At 43.0% G+C, this 16,827-nt stretch overlaps 1 protein-coding gene across 3 annotated transcripts in view; it reads left to right on the top strand.

Annotated features, from left to right (window-relative positions):
* Nucleotides 1-6,053: 6,053 nt before the first annotated feature.
* Nucleotides 6,054-16,827, top strand: part of LOC147453790 (UDP-arabinopyranose mutase) — a 38,455-nt gene continuing 27,681 nt past the window's right edge. The window contains exons 1-2 of one of the 3 annotated variants that reach the window (XM_086517194.1): nucleotides 6,054-6,269; nucleotides 6,356-6,488. In XM_086517194.1, the coding sequence (XP_086373320.1) occupies nucleotides 6,108-6,269; nucleotides 6,356-6,488 (295 nt within the window). In that variant the 5' untranslated portion in view covers nucleotides 6,054-6,107. The remainder of the gene's footprint in view (nucleotides 6,270-6,355; nucleotides 6,489-16,827) is intronic. The other 2 variants (XM_086517193.1, XM_086517195.1) reach the window with 2 other exon arrangements.

The following is a 16,827-nucleotide window of genomic DNA, read 5'->3' as shown; positions in this document are numbered from 1 at the left end:
TTTATGTCGTGGGCTGTATAAGCTCACTTTGTATAACAAGTGTGTGCAGATTTTGCAAAAGAGGCTCTTTTAGATGCAAATCTTTGGAATGCACGTTTTGGGCATCTGAATTTTTCCATTTGGTTGCATTTGCAAAAATCTGATATGGTTGTTTCCTGCCGCCTCTTGAAGCACCTGTAAAGCATGTTTGTGAAGGTTGTATTTTGGGTAAGATGCAGTGTTTGAAGTTTCCAAAGGATAGTTCAGTAATAAGGGATACATGCAGGTTGTAGCTTATGCATATTGATGTTTGTGGGCCCATGCAAACTCCATCCTTGGGCAATTACCTTTACTTTGTGACTTTCATTGATGATTACTCCAGGCATGCATGGGTGTATCCACTTAAAACCAAGTCCAAAGTGTTTGTGCTTCAAGCAAATTTTGGCTATGGCTGAACATGTCTCTAAATGTACTATGGGCTCCCTCCGTTCACATCGAGGGGGGGAATATATGCCTCATGAGTTTAATGAATTTTTGGCTAGTTGTGCGATAAAACACCAATGTACAATGCCGTATACACCTCAACAAAATGGTGCTGCTAAAATGAAAAACAGATCGCGTACGAAGGGCATGATGTATAGTCAAGAGTCAAGCTTTGCCACATTCGTTTTGGCTTGAGGACATCATGTGTGCTACTTATGTACTCAACAAGTGTCGTACAAAAGCTTTGTAGTCTATGACTCCATATGAAGCATGGCATGACAGAAAGCCATCTATTGATCACACATGCGCGTTTTTGGTTGTTTGGCTTATGGCTTTGGTGCCACAAACACAATGCAAAAACTTGGATGATAAGCCTGTCAAATGCATTTTTGTTGGTTATAGTATTGAAAGCAAAGGCTACACATTATACCATCCACAAACAAAGCGTATCTTGGTTTCACGTGATGTTGTGTTTGTGGAAGATTCTGTTTAGCATGTACTAGACACAATAATGTAAGCTCACATGACATTTATGACAATTTGTTGCCTCTTTTCAGTGGTGGAACTTTAAATGTAAATTCCAATGAGGCAAATGTGCAACCTATGGGGGTTTCTAAAAATGTTACAGATCAACAAAATTTTTGATGCAGACATATTTTGCGTGACAATAAATTGGATGCACCTTTGTCTAGTTGTGCTCGTTCAAGCTCTTGCCATGCATTTTATGCATCTAATTGTTATGCTTTGTCTATTTCTAGCTTGTTTGATGTGGAGGAGCCGTGTCTTTTGATGAAGCACAACATTGTGGAAATTGGATGGCTGCCATGCAATCAAAATATGATGCACTTATAGAAAATGACACATGGACTTTATGTGATTTGCCTCCTGGAAAAAAGTCCATTGGTATGAAGTGGGTTTACAAGTTGAATTGTAAGCTGGATGGTGAGATTGATCGCTATAAGGCTCGACTTGTTGCAAAGGGTTATGCACAAAGAAAGGCATAGATTATGAAGAGTCTTTTGCTCCCATTTTTTGTATGACTACTGTGCATTTTCTATGTGCATTGGCAGCTCATTTTGGATGGGATGTACATCAATTAGACATTGTTACTGCTTTCTTGAATGGTGACATATTTGAGGAAGTTTATGTAACGCAGCCTTGTGGTTTTTTCAAGAAAGGACAAGAGGATAAAGTGTGCAAATGTAGGAAGCTTTGTATGGGCTGAAGCAATCTCCTCATGCTTGGTATGAGAAAGCTGACACTCATTTGGTTAAATGAGGCTTTTGTAATAGTCCAATAGAAAGCACTTAGTATGTAAACCGTGAGGGTGATGTACTTCTCATTGTTGTTCTATATGTGGATGATTTGCTGATCACTGGTCCGAATGAGACACCTTTTACTAAATTTAAGGCCAATTTGAATGCTACTTTCATGATGAAAGATTTGGGGATGTTGCATCATTGCTTGGGCATATGGTTTAAGCAATGTGATGGTGGTATTGTCTTGTGTCAGACACATTACATAGAGACATTGCTATGTAAGTTTGGACTTGAGGACTGCAAGCCTATTGCCACTCCCATCAAAACAGGTTTGAAGTTGAGTCTTCATGATGTTGGTGATCCTACCAATGTCACTCTTTACCAAATTGCTGTTGGATGCCTTATTTATGTATGCAATACAAGGCCGGATATTCAATTTGTAGTCTCATAGGTTAGTAGATTTATGCATAGTTCAGGGTCTAAACATTGGCACGCTATCAAGAGGATCTTTTGCTACTTGAGTGACACTTACATCTTGGGTTTTTTTAATCTCAAGGGGGATCATTGCCACCAGATTTACATGCTTTTTTGAACTCGAATTAGGCTGGTTGTTATGACATGTGAGTGTCCACGAATGGTTTTTGTTTCATGCTCGACAGTTCATGCATATCATGGTTGGGCAAGAAGCAACCTACTGTGGCCACTTCTCGTTGTGAGGCTGAGTACATGGCAGTCTTCACAGCTACAGTTTAGTGTGTATGGCTCAGATGCTTTATGGATGATTTGGGTATTAGACATGACACTGCCAACATCATCTACACTGACAGTAAGAGCGTATTGGCAATTGTGAGGAACCCAGTTTTCCATGCTTTCACAAAGCACATTGAGGTGCATTACCACTATGTCAAAGGAAGACTCTTAGCAGGAGAGATGAACTTGGCTTATGTGCCAACACAAGACAACCTTGCAGATCTTTTCACAAAGCCATTGTCTAGTGAGAAGCTCGAAGCTTTCTACAAAGCTTTGTGCTTACTCCCCTTTGTGGCCTGATCATGTTATCAGGGCATGGCACTTCCCTATACTCTATGTGCCAGCTCTCATTCATGGCACCACTCCCAGGGGGGATTTGTTACCATACATATGTGGTAGCGATGTGTGTGAACACACTTAGGACCGTAGGGGCATTTTTTTTCCCACTAGGAAGTTTATTCCCCCGTGCATTGTATATGCGCCCATCACTCTAGGGCTATCTTAACGTTCATTTGTGCACTAAGCAATACTACTCTCTGTTGCGTGCCTTGAACTTCTTCTTCTTCTCCAAGCTGTATGTCTTTCCTTGCAACCCTAATTCCAACAAATATATGCTAAGGTTTCCTATCCATCTATACTAAAATTCAATTCTCCAATTGATGTCAAAGACTTAACTTTTTCTACTCGTAGCTAACTCTATAGTAAGGCCATTTTCAAGATGCACAACAAATAGAGGAGTCTAGTGCATCTAATATGAAAGAATGTGTACTTCAATGATCAATCTATCCGTTGAAGACTTAACTTTTCTACTTGTAGCTACCTCTATAGTAAAGCCATTATCAAGATGCTCAGCAAATGGAGAAGTCTAGCCCATCTAATATGAAAGAATGTTTCCTTCAATAATCAATATATAAGGTAAAATTCTTACCTTCATATTCCGCAGGAGTTTGAATCACAAAAAATTATGTCTCGCTCCTCATGTGCAATTCAGCACGAACATAAGCATTGAACTGATTTCCTCCTAGTTCAGAATCTTGAACTCTATTGGCTTGAGCTCCAGTGCGAGGTCGTTGATTTCCTCATGAATAAGGTGGTCGATTGTTGTGGTTGGATGGTCCACTTCTTGTAAAGTTTGAACTCCTAGGTATAAGATTTCCTTGGTTTTGAGGGGGCCTTTGATTCTTAAAAGAGCTTTCCTACTTTTGAAGTTCCTAGGAGAATTATAGCTTGCACTTCTAGCATCATTTGATCTTCTAAAGTTAGAATTTTATGGATCATAAAAAAACAATATCGAGACACATGGTTGGGTTCCATCGTATCCCACTCCGCGAGTGTTTGAGGTGTATCCCAACCTACATGTTATCTTCCTCGTAGGGTGATAGTTTCAAACAATCAAGAACCATGGACTTGTTTTCATTTAGGCTATCCTCAAAAAAGGTGATTGAGATGGAAATTATCATGGTCTCCCTAACGGTCAGTTCATTGAATATGACCATAGTCTATCATGCACTATGGTTTTTAATAACCATTGTATAAGATCTTGAATTTATATGAATTATGAGCAAACATTCTACCAAAGTAACGATAGAATATATTGCCTTGGGTATTGGTTGGGTGTGTGTTTTCCTTCCCCGCATTGTTCTTTTCCCTTCCCTACCTTATGCATTTTTTCCGTGATACATAGAGAGTGAACCTTTTGAGCCAATCCAAGAGAGAGAGAGAGAGAGAGAGAGAGAGGATTTTGAACAACATGCACATTACTTAGAAGTGGCAAGCGTACAACATGACCTTCAGCTGTGGTTTGATCATGAGCAAAGTACTATTTAGTTCCTTGAATTGAATTGGACCGATCCGTACAAAGATCTGTTCCTTGAAGAGTAATCATGACATTGATGCTCTGTAGGATAGAAGTGCCATATATTAAGACGGGTCCTTGGTTAGGGACCCGTCTACCCCCATTTATTATTGTTACTACTGCATCACATTAAACACAAGTGTGCTGTTGTAGTGGGTAGCTTAGAGTAGATGTTGCGTTCTCTCGTTTGCGTGTATGGGGGCTCAAGCCCTACTGGCTACACCGTTTCTAAATTGGGGTGGGGATTATTTCTCAATGAGTATTTTGTTACACACGAATGGGAAGATTGCGAGCGTCACTGTTGTCTTGTTCAAATCAAATGACATCGTTGCTGCTGAAAGCCCTCATGATCAGCTCTTGATTGCGCTCTTGCTTGCTGAAAATGGTGAAGCACAGGGCTCCAATGGCATGCCCCCCTCTCTAAGTAACACGTACGGGGTGGGAGGGGATCAAGGGTTGGGGGTACATTTGGTGATTGCGGGCAAAATTGAGGCTATGGATTTGGGGGTCTGAATATATAAAACGCCGCCGAAGCACACGAATTTACGCCAATGTGCATTTACAATACTAAGTGCACTCCCATTACTTTCAAGAAGTACGCATGGGTGAAGTGGTTGGGACACAAGGCTACCAAGGGTGACTCTCCGGGTTCAAGTCTTGGGGTGGGGAGGGGGGAGCCGACCGACCCGAATTTTCATTTTGCCCCAATTTTACATGTTTTATCCAAATTTACAACACGCGCATTGAGTGACTCACACATCCTCAACCATTGATTCCCTTCCATCACATCCGTGTCACTTATTAGCGCTGTGGATGATGTGTCCTCAACACTATTCGACACAGGATATTGAATGAAACCTAGGCGGTGGGATCGATGGCAGAGAAGCCCAAGAACATGCACATAAACAAAGGCGCACATGTACGTCCTATTGGAAAAGGTAAACAAGGGAGCGAAAAGTAAACAAGAATAGGGGAGGGGTAAACAAAAACCAACTTTATAAGCATGTGGACTCCCATGGGTTTCAAGAACCCATGGGACAAGGTAAACAAGGGAATGAAAAGTAAACAAGAACATGGGAGAGTAAACAAAAACCAACTTTATAAACATGTGGACTCCCATGGGTTTCAAGAACCCTTATGCATACCCTCATGCGTTTGCGTGGTTAGCTCACCAAGCTCTCTTCATTGAAGTGAGTGACGGATTCAAATCACCAACCCTTGACCCTTGTTGAATTTTTTTTGGACCCTTCCCTCGCCCCGAGATCCGTGCACTCCACCCTCTACTGTCGATCCCACCATCTTGGGGCATTTAAGACCCCGACATTCAAGACTCCAATAGTGCTGAGGATGATGTGCCCTCATCACTATAAGGCACGAGCACCTTCAAATGGGATCAAGGGTGGAGGTAAGAATGGTGAAGCGCGTGCATTATAGGCTGTGCGATCGGACGGCCCGAATTTACAAGATTGCACGACCCGAATTTACAAATCGGTCCACATCTACATATCGGCATTGAAATGCCACATACTTCAATGAACACATCCGGAAGTGCTGGTTAGAGCACATGCATCGCACGGGGGAGGTCGTGGGTTTGAAGCTCAAGGTGTAGACCCGAAGTTACCTTCTGACCCAAATTTACAAATCGATCCGAATTTACAAAAACACTTCCGATGGCTCGAATGACCCTCATGGTTGATCCCATTTGAAAGGCCCCGTGCCAAATAATGGCGTGCACCTAGGCTAGACCATTTTGAGTTCACTAACTTCTCTCTCTCCGTTGTATGAAAATTCATACAACAGGTGAACCGAGATCATATATGTCACTCCATCGACGGGATCCGCCTTCTCTTCTCAATCTCGCTATTTCTGCAGCTGTTCTCAACGTTCACCACATTCCCAACCTCGACTCTATTCCTGACGCCATTGTGGTCGACCTCTTCAAGGTGGGTGTGTGGAGAGAGAGAGAGAGAGAGAGAGAGAGAGAGAGAGAGAGAGAGAGAGAGAGAGATAGTTTACTTACTATCTTTAGCAGAAAACTCTAGCATCAGGCAAGCTGACGGAGTCTGTACTCAAGGTCTTTATGGCTACTGGCAACACTGAGGTCTTAAGTATAGTCAAAGGTCTCAATATCCAACCGATTTATCTTCCCGTTCTTCCAACAAGTAAGTGTTTTTCTACTAGTAACAGGAAGGTCTCTGTGAAGATGATGTCAGTTTTAAATTTTAGTGCACTTACCACATACCTGGCTTTTATCAGGCACTCATAATATACTCCCGTTCACAGAATACAGTAGCTTTTATACCTTCTATATATCCGTATTGCCTTTGACTTGATAAAAAAGAAGAGGCAACTTCTTTCTCAATTTGCCTGAAGTTCCTATCCTTTCGATCATAAGTTTGGGTTCGTGCCCATTCATTGAATAATCCTGTTGAAACTTTGTTTATTTTTGAGTAGCTTGTTCAATTCTATAAATGGAGTCTCTCTAATGGTGGAGACGTCACCCCAGCTTCTGTTGATGTGGGAGGCTAGCAGCTTTAGTTCTGTAAGGTGCCCACGTGCTCTGTGTGCCCTGTGGACATGCTAAACCTACTTCCCTAGCCAAATAGTGTCTATAGAGTCTAGGGGATTTAACATTTGTGCAAGTTAAAGCAAATTCTCTGTAGCGGTAGAGATTGGGGCCCTTGGAGGGGGGTTTGGGACCCCATACGGTGTAGTCTTTTTCTCTCTCTATCACTCCCAGAACCTTCACTTAGTATCATTCTCTCCTCTCTCTCTCTCTCTCTCTCTCTCTCTCTCTCTCTCTCTCTCTCTCTCGTCTTTGCGCATCTCTAAACAAGTAAAAGGAATCCTCGCATGAAGTAAAACGAACCTTGAGTGTGCATCGAGGACTCATCCTGAGCATGCACCATTAATCACTTCCGCTGCACATTACATTGGTATGAGAGCTCTTTGGTAGTGTTCGGTATCATCAAAGAACCTTTCTCATATTTCTTTTCTCAAAGAATCTTCGTGTCCTTGCCCTGGACTTATTAGTCACTCCCACCCTTAGTCCGTGGCATACCTCTCCTGTTTTCATCGCTCTGTCCTAAGCGCCATTAAGCCATAAAAGAACCATAGAATCATTTTTACTTGTCTGAAATTGCATGTATAATGTAACCTAAGCTCACTTGGGGGTCTTGATCTCTCTAATCTATGCTTTTGAAGAGTGGCAGGTAACCTAGAAAAGAAGGGCTTGTCCAACCTCCCCTCGTTCGTCTTTTCTACTCATTGAGGGTGGACCTTGCACATTGCGGCAAGCCAATCGACGTTAGATTGAAAAAGCACCCCAAGTATCCAAGTACCCAAAGTATCCTTGTAAAACAGACTTGGACACTCCAAGTCAAGAATCTACCGCGGCACGACAGTAATTCACTTCAAAACAGTTCACAATTAGATTCGACACCGGCACGGCGGAGTTCCGTGCCAAGAAGTATTGGCCCCAAAGATTGGTTCCCCTTTCGGTATTTCTTTTTGTATTAAATCTGTGCTCAAAGTACAAGGGAGTGGGAGGGTCTCACTCTCAGACTCTGCGTCCAGATGCTCTGCAGAGTGGGAGCCAAGGGTTGCTAAAAGTAGAGCCCCCAAAAGCTGCCATAAAATAAAGCAAATCATCTCACAAGCCCTTTTGGTAAATAAAGCAACTTCGCGTGAGATTTTTCAACCAGCTTTGCATAGAGCTTTTTCAGCCAGCTGCGTAGGAAAAACAGTACGTATAGCCCAGCCACGTCAGCGTGCTTTCCGGAAAATCTGCCACAATTCTGTCGCGTTTTCCAGGGGTCCGTACACTGATGCCATGTCAGCTCTACAATGTAAATCTAGGACTGCTTGGCTGCTAGAGAGAGTGTGTTTCTGTTGCCCCATTTGGCCATGTCATGTCACTTGTTTGTGACATCCCCCCCTCTTGAAAGCATTGTAATCGCCCTCGATTACACGTGCAAAACAGACAGAGGCCATAAACTGTCTTAGCAGACACTGACTGTTAGTACCGACGCACTAGGAACACACATCTAGCACATGTACCAATCGACAGTCACATCACAGGAATCACTTGACATCACTGACAAATCACATTCAAAAATTCATTCGGATCTCAGACCATGATTAATCGGCAACGTATTTAGCAATCGCATCTAGATCCACTCGGGACCTCATAGATGCCCGATTGACTAATCCTTATTGCAACCATGTCTATCGAGATCTTTCAGACCGAAATGCTGCAGTCATTTTGGGTCTATCAGTTCCTGCACTCAAATAAGTCAAGAACAAATTAATATCATATTATCGAGAATTCCAGTTCATAAATTCTTATAGCAGAATACTGTCAGCTCACAATATCTTTGAAACTCAAAAGAGATATCAGTGACTTTAGTATCAAAAATCGAGGCAATCTGTTGACAAAGGAGCGGAGCGACTTGTAACTATGTCAGACTTTGTAAATGATTAATGTATTTACGAGAAAAGAATTATCTAATTAGTTGTGTACACATCAGAATAGATCTAGCAGTTCTGGGGCCTCAGGTGCGTCCAAGTTTGGGCAGTGCACCTCAGGGAGACTCTAGCAGAAAATACCCTGAAGCCCTAGTGATTGGGAAATCGGGTCTTCAATAAAGGGGTAGATAGTAGCCTCAGATTTCAGGCTCAGAAAAATACGCGCGCTAGTGCAAGCACAGGAATGAGATGGGGTCCTTATAAGAATAACCCTAAAGTTTGAATTATTTTATGGCCTTAGGATAAGTCAGTTAAAGTATTTTTAAATTGTTTATGCTGGACCAAATGATCGGACAAGTGCGAATAGGTAATGCCAGAGCAGTGCTGGTACGGAATTGCGCTGGGGAGTAGGTAACATTTTCATTGGTTACATCTATGTGTGCAGTTGTGGTTCAATTTGCACATTTCATTAATAGTTTGTGAACTTTTAAAAGTGAAAGTTGAAGGGTTTTTAAGTTATTAAGTAAGTGTGCCAAGTGGCACACTTACCAATGCAAACTAACCTTTTTACTCTCACTCTCACCCTCTCTCTCTCTTCCTAGCGCCCCCTCTTCTTGCTGGCTTGATAAGAGGTCCTCCTCCCCCACTTCTCAGTGCTGGCAGTGCTCCTATCCCCCCTATTGTGAGTATGCACTACACATTGGAGCCCTCCATGGAAGCTTGAGAGAAGCCCTTGTGACATATGTGGTGGCCTTGTGCTTCCATTGTGTAGAACAAGGGTTCTCATAGCCATAGCCAGCTTTTGGTGAAGTTTCATCGCGAGAAGTTGCAGCAAGCACTCTCTTCGTAGAGTGTGGTGGCTGTAAATTCTCTGTTTTCAGCCCTTAATCATATCTTTTAGGGTGAATTTCAGCAAAATACGTATAGAATCTAGTTCTTCTCTACCTACACTACGCGTACACAAAGTTTCGTGCAATTCCATCGCGGAAAAGGTCTCTATTTCGGCTTTGGAAGGTGCTCAGGTAACATTTTCAGGTTATGTGTAGAAAATTACAGCAAGCATGTGTGCGTGCATTTTGCGTGTTTCTCCCTTGTTTTTGTTGCAGGAATGATTATGCATAAAGGGACTCAGTTAGCGGAAGGTAGACTCTCATTTTCAAGAGCTTCCGTTGAGTTTTGTGGAAGATAGACTCTCGTTTTCGAGAGCTTCCCAAAATTTCATAGCGAAGGGAAAATTCTCTCAGTATTCAGAGAGTAGCTTTTCGCATTCTCTCAGTCAGAAGCAGAAAAGAAAGAATAGGGGACGGGCTATTGCCCCGTTCTTGTGCTTGTAAAAATTCTCCCTTAGTAATGAAGATAATCTCTTTATGGGGGTGGACCATCCCATCTTCTGGTCCCCAATGAAGTGTCAAGCTCTCTCTCTCTCTCTCTCTCTCTCTCTCTCTCTCTCTAATTCTCTTGAGTATTTAAAGTACAATTAAAAGTGGGTTTACGCTTCCGTATTTTTGTGACAATGGTATCAGAGCAAGGTCATCTCTCTCTTCCTTAAGGGATTGACGACTCTTGGTAGACTGCAGAAATGGGAGGACGCGAGATAGAGTTCTCTCTCCTTCAACAGCAGGTGGAAGAGTTGCAAAAAGCTCTCTCCCATCCAGAAGTCCAAAAAATTCTCCATACTCTTGAAAAAGGGAAGGAGAAAATGCCGATGGGGTCGGGAAAAATCCCGCAGAACCCAAAGGCGCCAGAACTAAGGAAAGATCCTTTGATTGGAACCTCCCGCATGTACGAGAGGCAGAGGAAACCTCCAGAACGACATGTGCGGTTTAACCCAAAGGTTCAAGAGCAGGATCCTCCCGATTCTCCTCAGTTTTCTTTCATGAAGGATCTGGACGACATCGTCGCTCCAGAAGACATGTTTCTGGACGATCCGTTGCAACAAGAAGTGCATTCAAGGGAAAGGACTCCTGTACTCAAGGAGTCTAAGCATAGAAAGAAGGAGCACCATAAGAAGCACCACAGGCAGAAAACATTCAAGTCGGGAGACAAAGATGTGAAATTCGACACCTACAATGGACAGCGTGACAATGGCAAAGCTTTGGCTTTCATCCGCCAATTTGAAGTTGCATTTGCAGAAGGGAATTTTAAAGAAAGATCCAAGCTTCGCCATGTCAGTATGTACTTGAAAGGCACCGCCAGCAGTTGGTGGTTAACCCTTATCCTGGAAGATCGTAAACCCCAAGATTTGACTGCTTTCAAGAAGGAGTTCTATACACAGTTCCTTCCTCTAGACTATGAGGAAGAGGTAAAGAAAGAATGGGATCGACTTTCACAGTCGGAGAACGAAACTGTTCCACGCTATGTGGACAGGTTTCGGGACTTTCTCTTGAAAGTCACTCCATTCAAGAAGATTGCCGATTCGGAGAAGATGCGCAAGTTTGAAGCAGGATTGCATGAAGCCTTGCAAAAGGCTATGAAGCTTTACCCTCGGGGTAACTTGCAGATACTTATGGAATCAGCTCGCATAGCTGATGGAATACATGACAAGGGTACTCCTAGGAAGATGGAGCAAAGCACTTACCATGCCAAGCAGAAGGCTCTCCATGAGCAGCCTATATAACCGGCCCGTACAACGTAGAGGGCGGTACTATTTCAATTACCTGTAAACTTTACACAGTGCACTGAGAAGGGAAGAGAACACAGTTGCGTCCAGCGACTAGAATGCCACTGCGCACACGAGACCGACACCCTGTAGGCCCCAAAGACTGGCGCCCCTTTCGGTATTTCTTTAATTTAGAGAGAGAGAATTACAAAAAGAGCCCCTGGAAGACAACACCTGCATCCAGCTAGTACGCTCCAGATTCGGCAAAATTTCGGTAGCATAACGGTACCGAAATCAATCCGAATCAGTTTCTAAGGTAGGCCCTCTGTTCCACGGACATATTCCCTCAGTCGGGAGCACAAAACAGTAAATTGCAGGTCGCTGTAATTTCTGGTTCAGCCCTGTTTTTGACCTGATTTGGGCACACGACTGTCCCTGCACTGTTCCCTGCACCTTGGGCTAAGTGCCCCTTGATTCTGGAAACATTTTGGGCTCAAAACAGCCCCAAAATAGAGTAAAAACAACAAGCGTACAATGCTGAATTTACTGCGCAATCGAGAGGTTATCACCCTCTCGTGTACCTGCTTTGGTGCAGTAGCTAGCTACACCGGTTCCTGTGCAAAGAGGCTTTTACCTCGGCACAAAAGCATATTTCCCCACAGCTGTACATAGGTCAAATGAGAAGCCCACTAGTGGGGCATAACATACTGTACGTAGGGGAGAAAGAGAGCAATATGTAGCGTGCAGGGCATCACTCCCGTCACCATACTGTGCATAGAGGGCTAGGTAAGCATTCCATAGCTTGTGTACCTCCTACAATCCACCTGAGGCTGAAAATGGTGCCCCCTTTGTTGATATGTGTGGGGGAGCAGGAGAGAGAGCCCACTTGCTGTCCTATGCAATCAGAGTGAAGGAGAAGAGAAGAGAGGCGCTGAAGAAGCTCACGCAGAGAAAACGTGAGAGAGAGAGAGAGAGCTCGTTGAATTTCTGGGAAAAAGCCACGCTATTTCATTTGGGCTTCACCTTTGAGTATATGAGTAAGTGACTAGGGGGCCATTCACACTTGGGCCCCCTCACTTATAAGTCTTTTTAACTTATAAGTTATAAGTACAAGGCACTTAGGCCTTTATTCCCTAACAACCTCCCACCTAAAGGCAATGTACCTTGGGAGATCAAAGAATCAGCTAACTATGATACAACAGCTGATCATGCACTTACTCATCCAACACCCATCATTTGACGGCAATATGCAAACCGCTCTGTTGGAAGACTCTTGGTCAAAAGATCTGCAGGGTTGTCATCTGTGTGCACCTTGACAAGTGTAATGCTCTTGTCATCAAGCACACTCCTGATAAAATGATACTTCACCTCTATGTGCTTTGTCTTGGCATGAAAAACAGGATTCCTTGCAAGCATAATAGCACTCTGACTATCACAGTGTAGCACAGGAACCGGTGACTTAATGCCAAGCTCTTCTACCAAACGCATGAGCCACAAAGCTTCTTTGCATGCCTCAGTGGCAGCCACATACTCAGCCTCAGTGGTAGACAAAGCAACACATTTTTGCAGTCTAGAAATCCAAGAAACTGCACCTCCTGTGAATGTAAACACATATCCAGAGGTAGACTTCCTGCAATCTGGATGTCGAGCAAAATCTGCATCTGTAAAGCCATGCACAGATGTCTCTCTCTTCCCAAAACAAATGCACAAGTCTTTAGTGCCTTTCAAGTATCTCAAGATACACTTCACTGCTTCCCAATGCTTTTTGCCAGGATTGCTCATGTACCTTGCTTACTACTCCCACCGCAAATGCAATGTCCGGACGTGTAGCAACCATAGCATACATCAAACTGCCAACGGCTGATGCATAAGGAATCTTGGCCATTTCAGCCCGCATATCATCTGTGTTTGGGCAGTCATGTGCAGTCAGTTTTACATATGGAGGCAGCGGAGTACCAAGTGCCTTTCCCCCATCCATATGAAAACGATGTAGCACCTTATTAACATAATCTCGTTGAGATAGATACAGACGCCTGTTAGGTCTATCTCGAGAGATACACATGCCCAAAATATGATTAGCATCACCAAGATCCTTCATATCAAAGCGATTCTTTAAGCTTTGTTGTAATGCATCCAACTCCGTGACATTGTTACCCGCAATAAGCATGTCATCAACATACAAAATCAGCAATAGAAGAGATCCATCACTTGCCGTTTTTATATACAAACAGTGATCAGAATTACTTCTTTTGTATCCTTGAGACCTCATGAATGTATCAAACTTGTGATACCATGCACGGGGAGACTGTTTCAAACCATACAAGCTCTTCAAGAGTCTACATACTTTCTTCTCTTGCCCCTTTGACACAAAACCTTCTGGCTGCATCATATAGATTATCTCAAGCAAATCGCCATGCAAAAACGCTGTTTTGACATCCATTTGCTTTAACTCCATATCTTCAGAAGCAACCAGGCCTAAAACAAGACGTAATGTGGCAAGCTTTACAACAGGAGAAAAAATTTCATCAAAATCCACACCATGCTTTTGCTTGTACCCTTTAGCAACCAAACGGAGCAGGAGAGAGAGCCCACTTGCTGTCCTATGCAATGAGAGTGAAGGAGAAGAGAAGAGAGGCGCTGAAGAAGCTCACGCAGAGAAAACGTGAGAGAGAGAGCTCGTTGAATTTCTGGGAAAAAGCCACGCTATTTCATTTGGGCTTCACCTTTGAGTATATGAGTAAGTGACTAGGGGGCCATTCACACTTGGGCCCCCTCACTTATAAGTCTTTTTAACTTATAAGTTATAAGTACAAGGCACTTAGGCCTTTATTCCCTAACAATATGCAACTCGTTTTTGCCTCCCAGAGTGGCAGAATCGCTCACAGGCTGACACGTCGCCCAGTTTCCGAGTTTGGGCTTTCCCTGCTAAAAATATCTCAACTGGTGCGTCAATTGACTTGGCAGCAGAGCAATAAAATGTTCCCCTTGTCATTCCAGAGCTAATGACGCGAACACATTTTTCGGTCAAAAATAGCAGTTCCCTAAATTTTAGGAGATGCTTCTATGGCGTCCCTATCGGTCTCCTGACAATCATTGAAGACTACCATTTGACCAACATCTACAATTTGGGTTAATTTACTGGCCCCTTTCAACTTATAAAGTTGCAGTGACTTGACGAGTGGCCCAAATTCCAGTTTGGCGCACACGAGCTTCCATACTCATCAAAATTCAATGCTAACTGGCCCGGGTAGTCCCTGTCTGACCGACCTAGATCCCCGATGTGAGAAACCCATTTGGCTGCAGCCGTTTCACACTGGCCATGCAATGTCCACTTGTACCTTTTCAAGGGTTCCGGGACAAACAAGTAAAAATAAAATAAATATATCTAATACTTATTTACGGAAGGCAACAAGAAAAATACACCTCCTGGTGACACACCCCACCCTTGAAATATTGCAAGCGACCTCGCTTGCATGCCAATAATACATGCGGATATCTCCTGATATCACATATATTCTATGATGGGAATCCAAGATATACATGCTTCCGGAAATGTAGCGTTGGACGATTAAACAATTCCACCAACCTGGCTACGACACATATATCAAGCATAGAAGTCTTCTAGTGTACTCTTGAGCACAAACTTCTCTAGCTAAATTCTGTATGGAAAGAGTAGATACAATTGCTTAACTACTCTCTCGAGCATCATGAACCATGCTCTTGCCTTGCTCCAAAAAGGCTGCATCAAGTCACTGTGGGTTCCATCTGAAAGGCTTCAAGATACAATTGCAATAGCTGAGGTGAATCAACCAATTCAGAGTCTTCCATCCATTTGGCATCTAACGATGGATAGTTTTTGAACTTCACCAAATAGCGTCTTGCAACTTTTCCTCTAACCTTTCTTTCTTTATGTGCCAATATCTGTTCAGGAACAAGGATTTCATCCAATTCTTCCACTTCGGGTTGTTCCTCATCAAGCATATTCTCTGGCACATCACCAACAAAGGGCCTTAGAAGGCTGACATGAAAAGCATTATGTATTTTCCAGCCTTCTGGTAGCTTTAACTTGTAAGCTACATTGCTGATCTTTTCTGAAATCTGAAAAGGACCATAATATCGCATACTGAGCTTAGGAAACAAGCATTCCTTGCCTTTCCTTTTCCTTAACCTGGCCTTTTCAAAGCGCAAAAGTACCCAATCACCAAGTGAAAATACAAGTTCACGACGGTGACGATCAGCAACTTTCTTTTGCTTAGCCCGAGTCTTCTCAAGAGCAATCTTTATCTTCCTGTATGTTTCATCCATATCTTGCACATACTTGTCTGCCTCAAAAATCTTGTCCTTAGTCTGCAAAATGGGCGGGACTTTCTTCCCTCCTTCCACTATCTCAAATGGTGTCTTACCTGTTGACATATGCACAGTGTTATTGTAAGCATATTCAACCAATGGAAGGTGGTGTTCCCAAGTTGCCTTGTGCTCTGAGACATAACATTTGAGCAGGTCCAAGACAGTAGAATTTGCCTCTTCTGACTGTCCATCAGTTTGCGGATGAAACGAAGAAGAGAACTTGAGCGTAGTGCCCATGTTCTCAAACAATGCCTTCCAGAAAAGACTCGTCATACGTGGATCCCTGTCACTGACAATTGACTGAGGCATCCCATGATATTTAAAGATATTGCTCATGAATATCTTGACCATGTGTTCTCGCTTTATCTTCTTCCTAACAGGAATGAAATGGGCTTGCTTACTGAACCTACAAATGATAGTCCAAATCCCATCATTTCCTGTTTGCGTCCTTGGAAGATCAAAGATAAAGTCCATTGCTATACTTTCCCATGGCCTATCAGGGATCGGCAATGGTTGCAACAATCCCGGTTGCTTTTGTCTGTCAAATTTGACTTTTTGGCATACTAAGCATGATCTTACAAATGTGTCAACATCTTGACGCAAAGTTGGCCAATAGAAGAATGCCTCAACCCCTTTCATTGTTGCATCAATTCCACGATGCCGAGCATAAGGTGGAGCATGACTTTCCATCAAAATCTTTGGCTGTAACTGTTTAGTAACGCATAACTTTCCATGCATCATGAGAAAGTCATTCTTAAGCATATAGTGCTCATGATGTTGCACATCAACAAGCTGGTCATAGATCCTTGCAAAATCTGAATCTTCAGCATATTGTGTCTTCATTTCGTCTAGTTCACAATGGTACGGAATTGACACTGCTGAAATTTGGGGCTTTCGTGACAACGCATCAGCCACCACGTTCTTTTTCCCTTGCACATGCACAATCTGAAAATGGAACATTGACAAGATGTTTGCCCATCGCATGTGCTTCTCAAACAACTTCGTCTGTGTAAGAAAATATCGCAAGGTTTGATGATCCGTTTGGACAACAAAATCAGCCCCTAGCAAATAGTGTTTCCAACTAGTGA

The sequence above is a fragment of the Adiantum capillus-veneris genome, chromosome 7 (genome assembly GCF_014529385.1).
Source record: "Adiantum capillus-veneris isolate H3 chromosome 7, ASM1452938v2, whole genome shotgun sequence".
Classification (NCBI taxonomy): domain Eukaryota; kingdom Viridiplantae; phylum Streptophyta; class Polypodiopsida; order Polypodiales; family Pteridaceae; genus Adiantum; species Adiantum capillus-veneris.
Note: the sequence above shows the minus strand (reverse complement) of the source record. Positions and strands in the feature narration are given on the sequence as shown.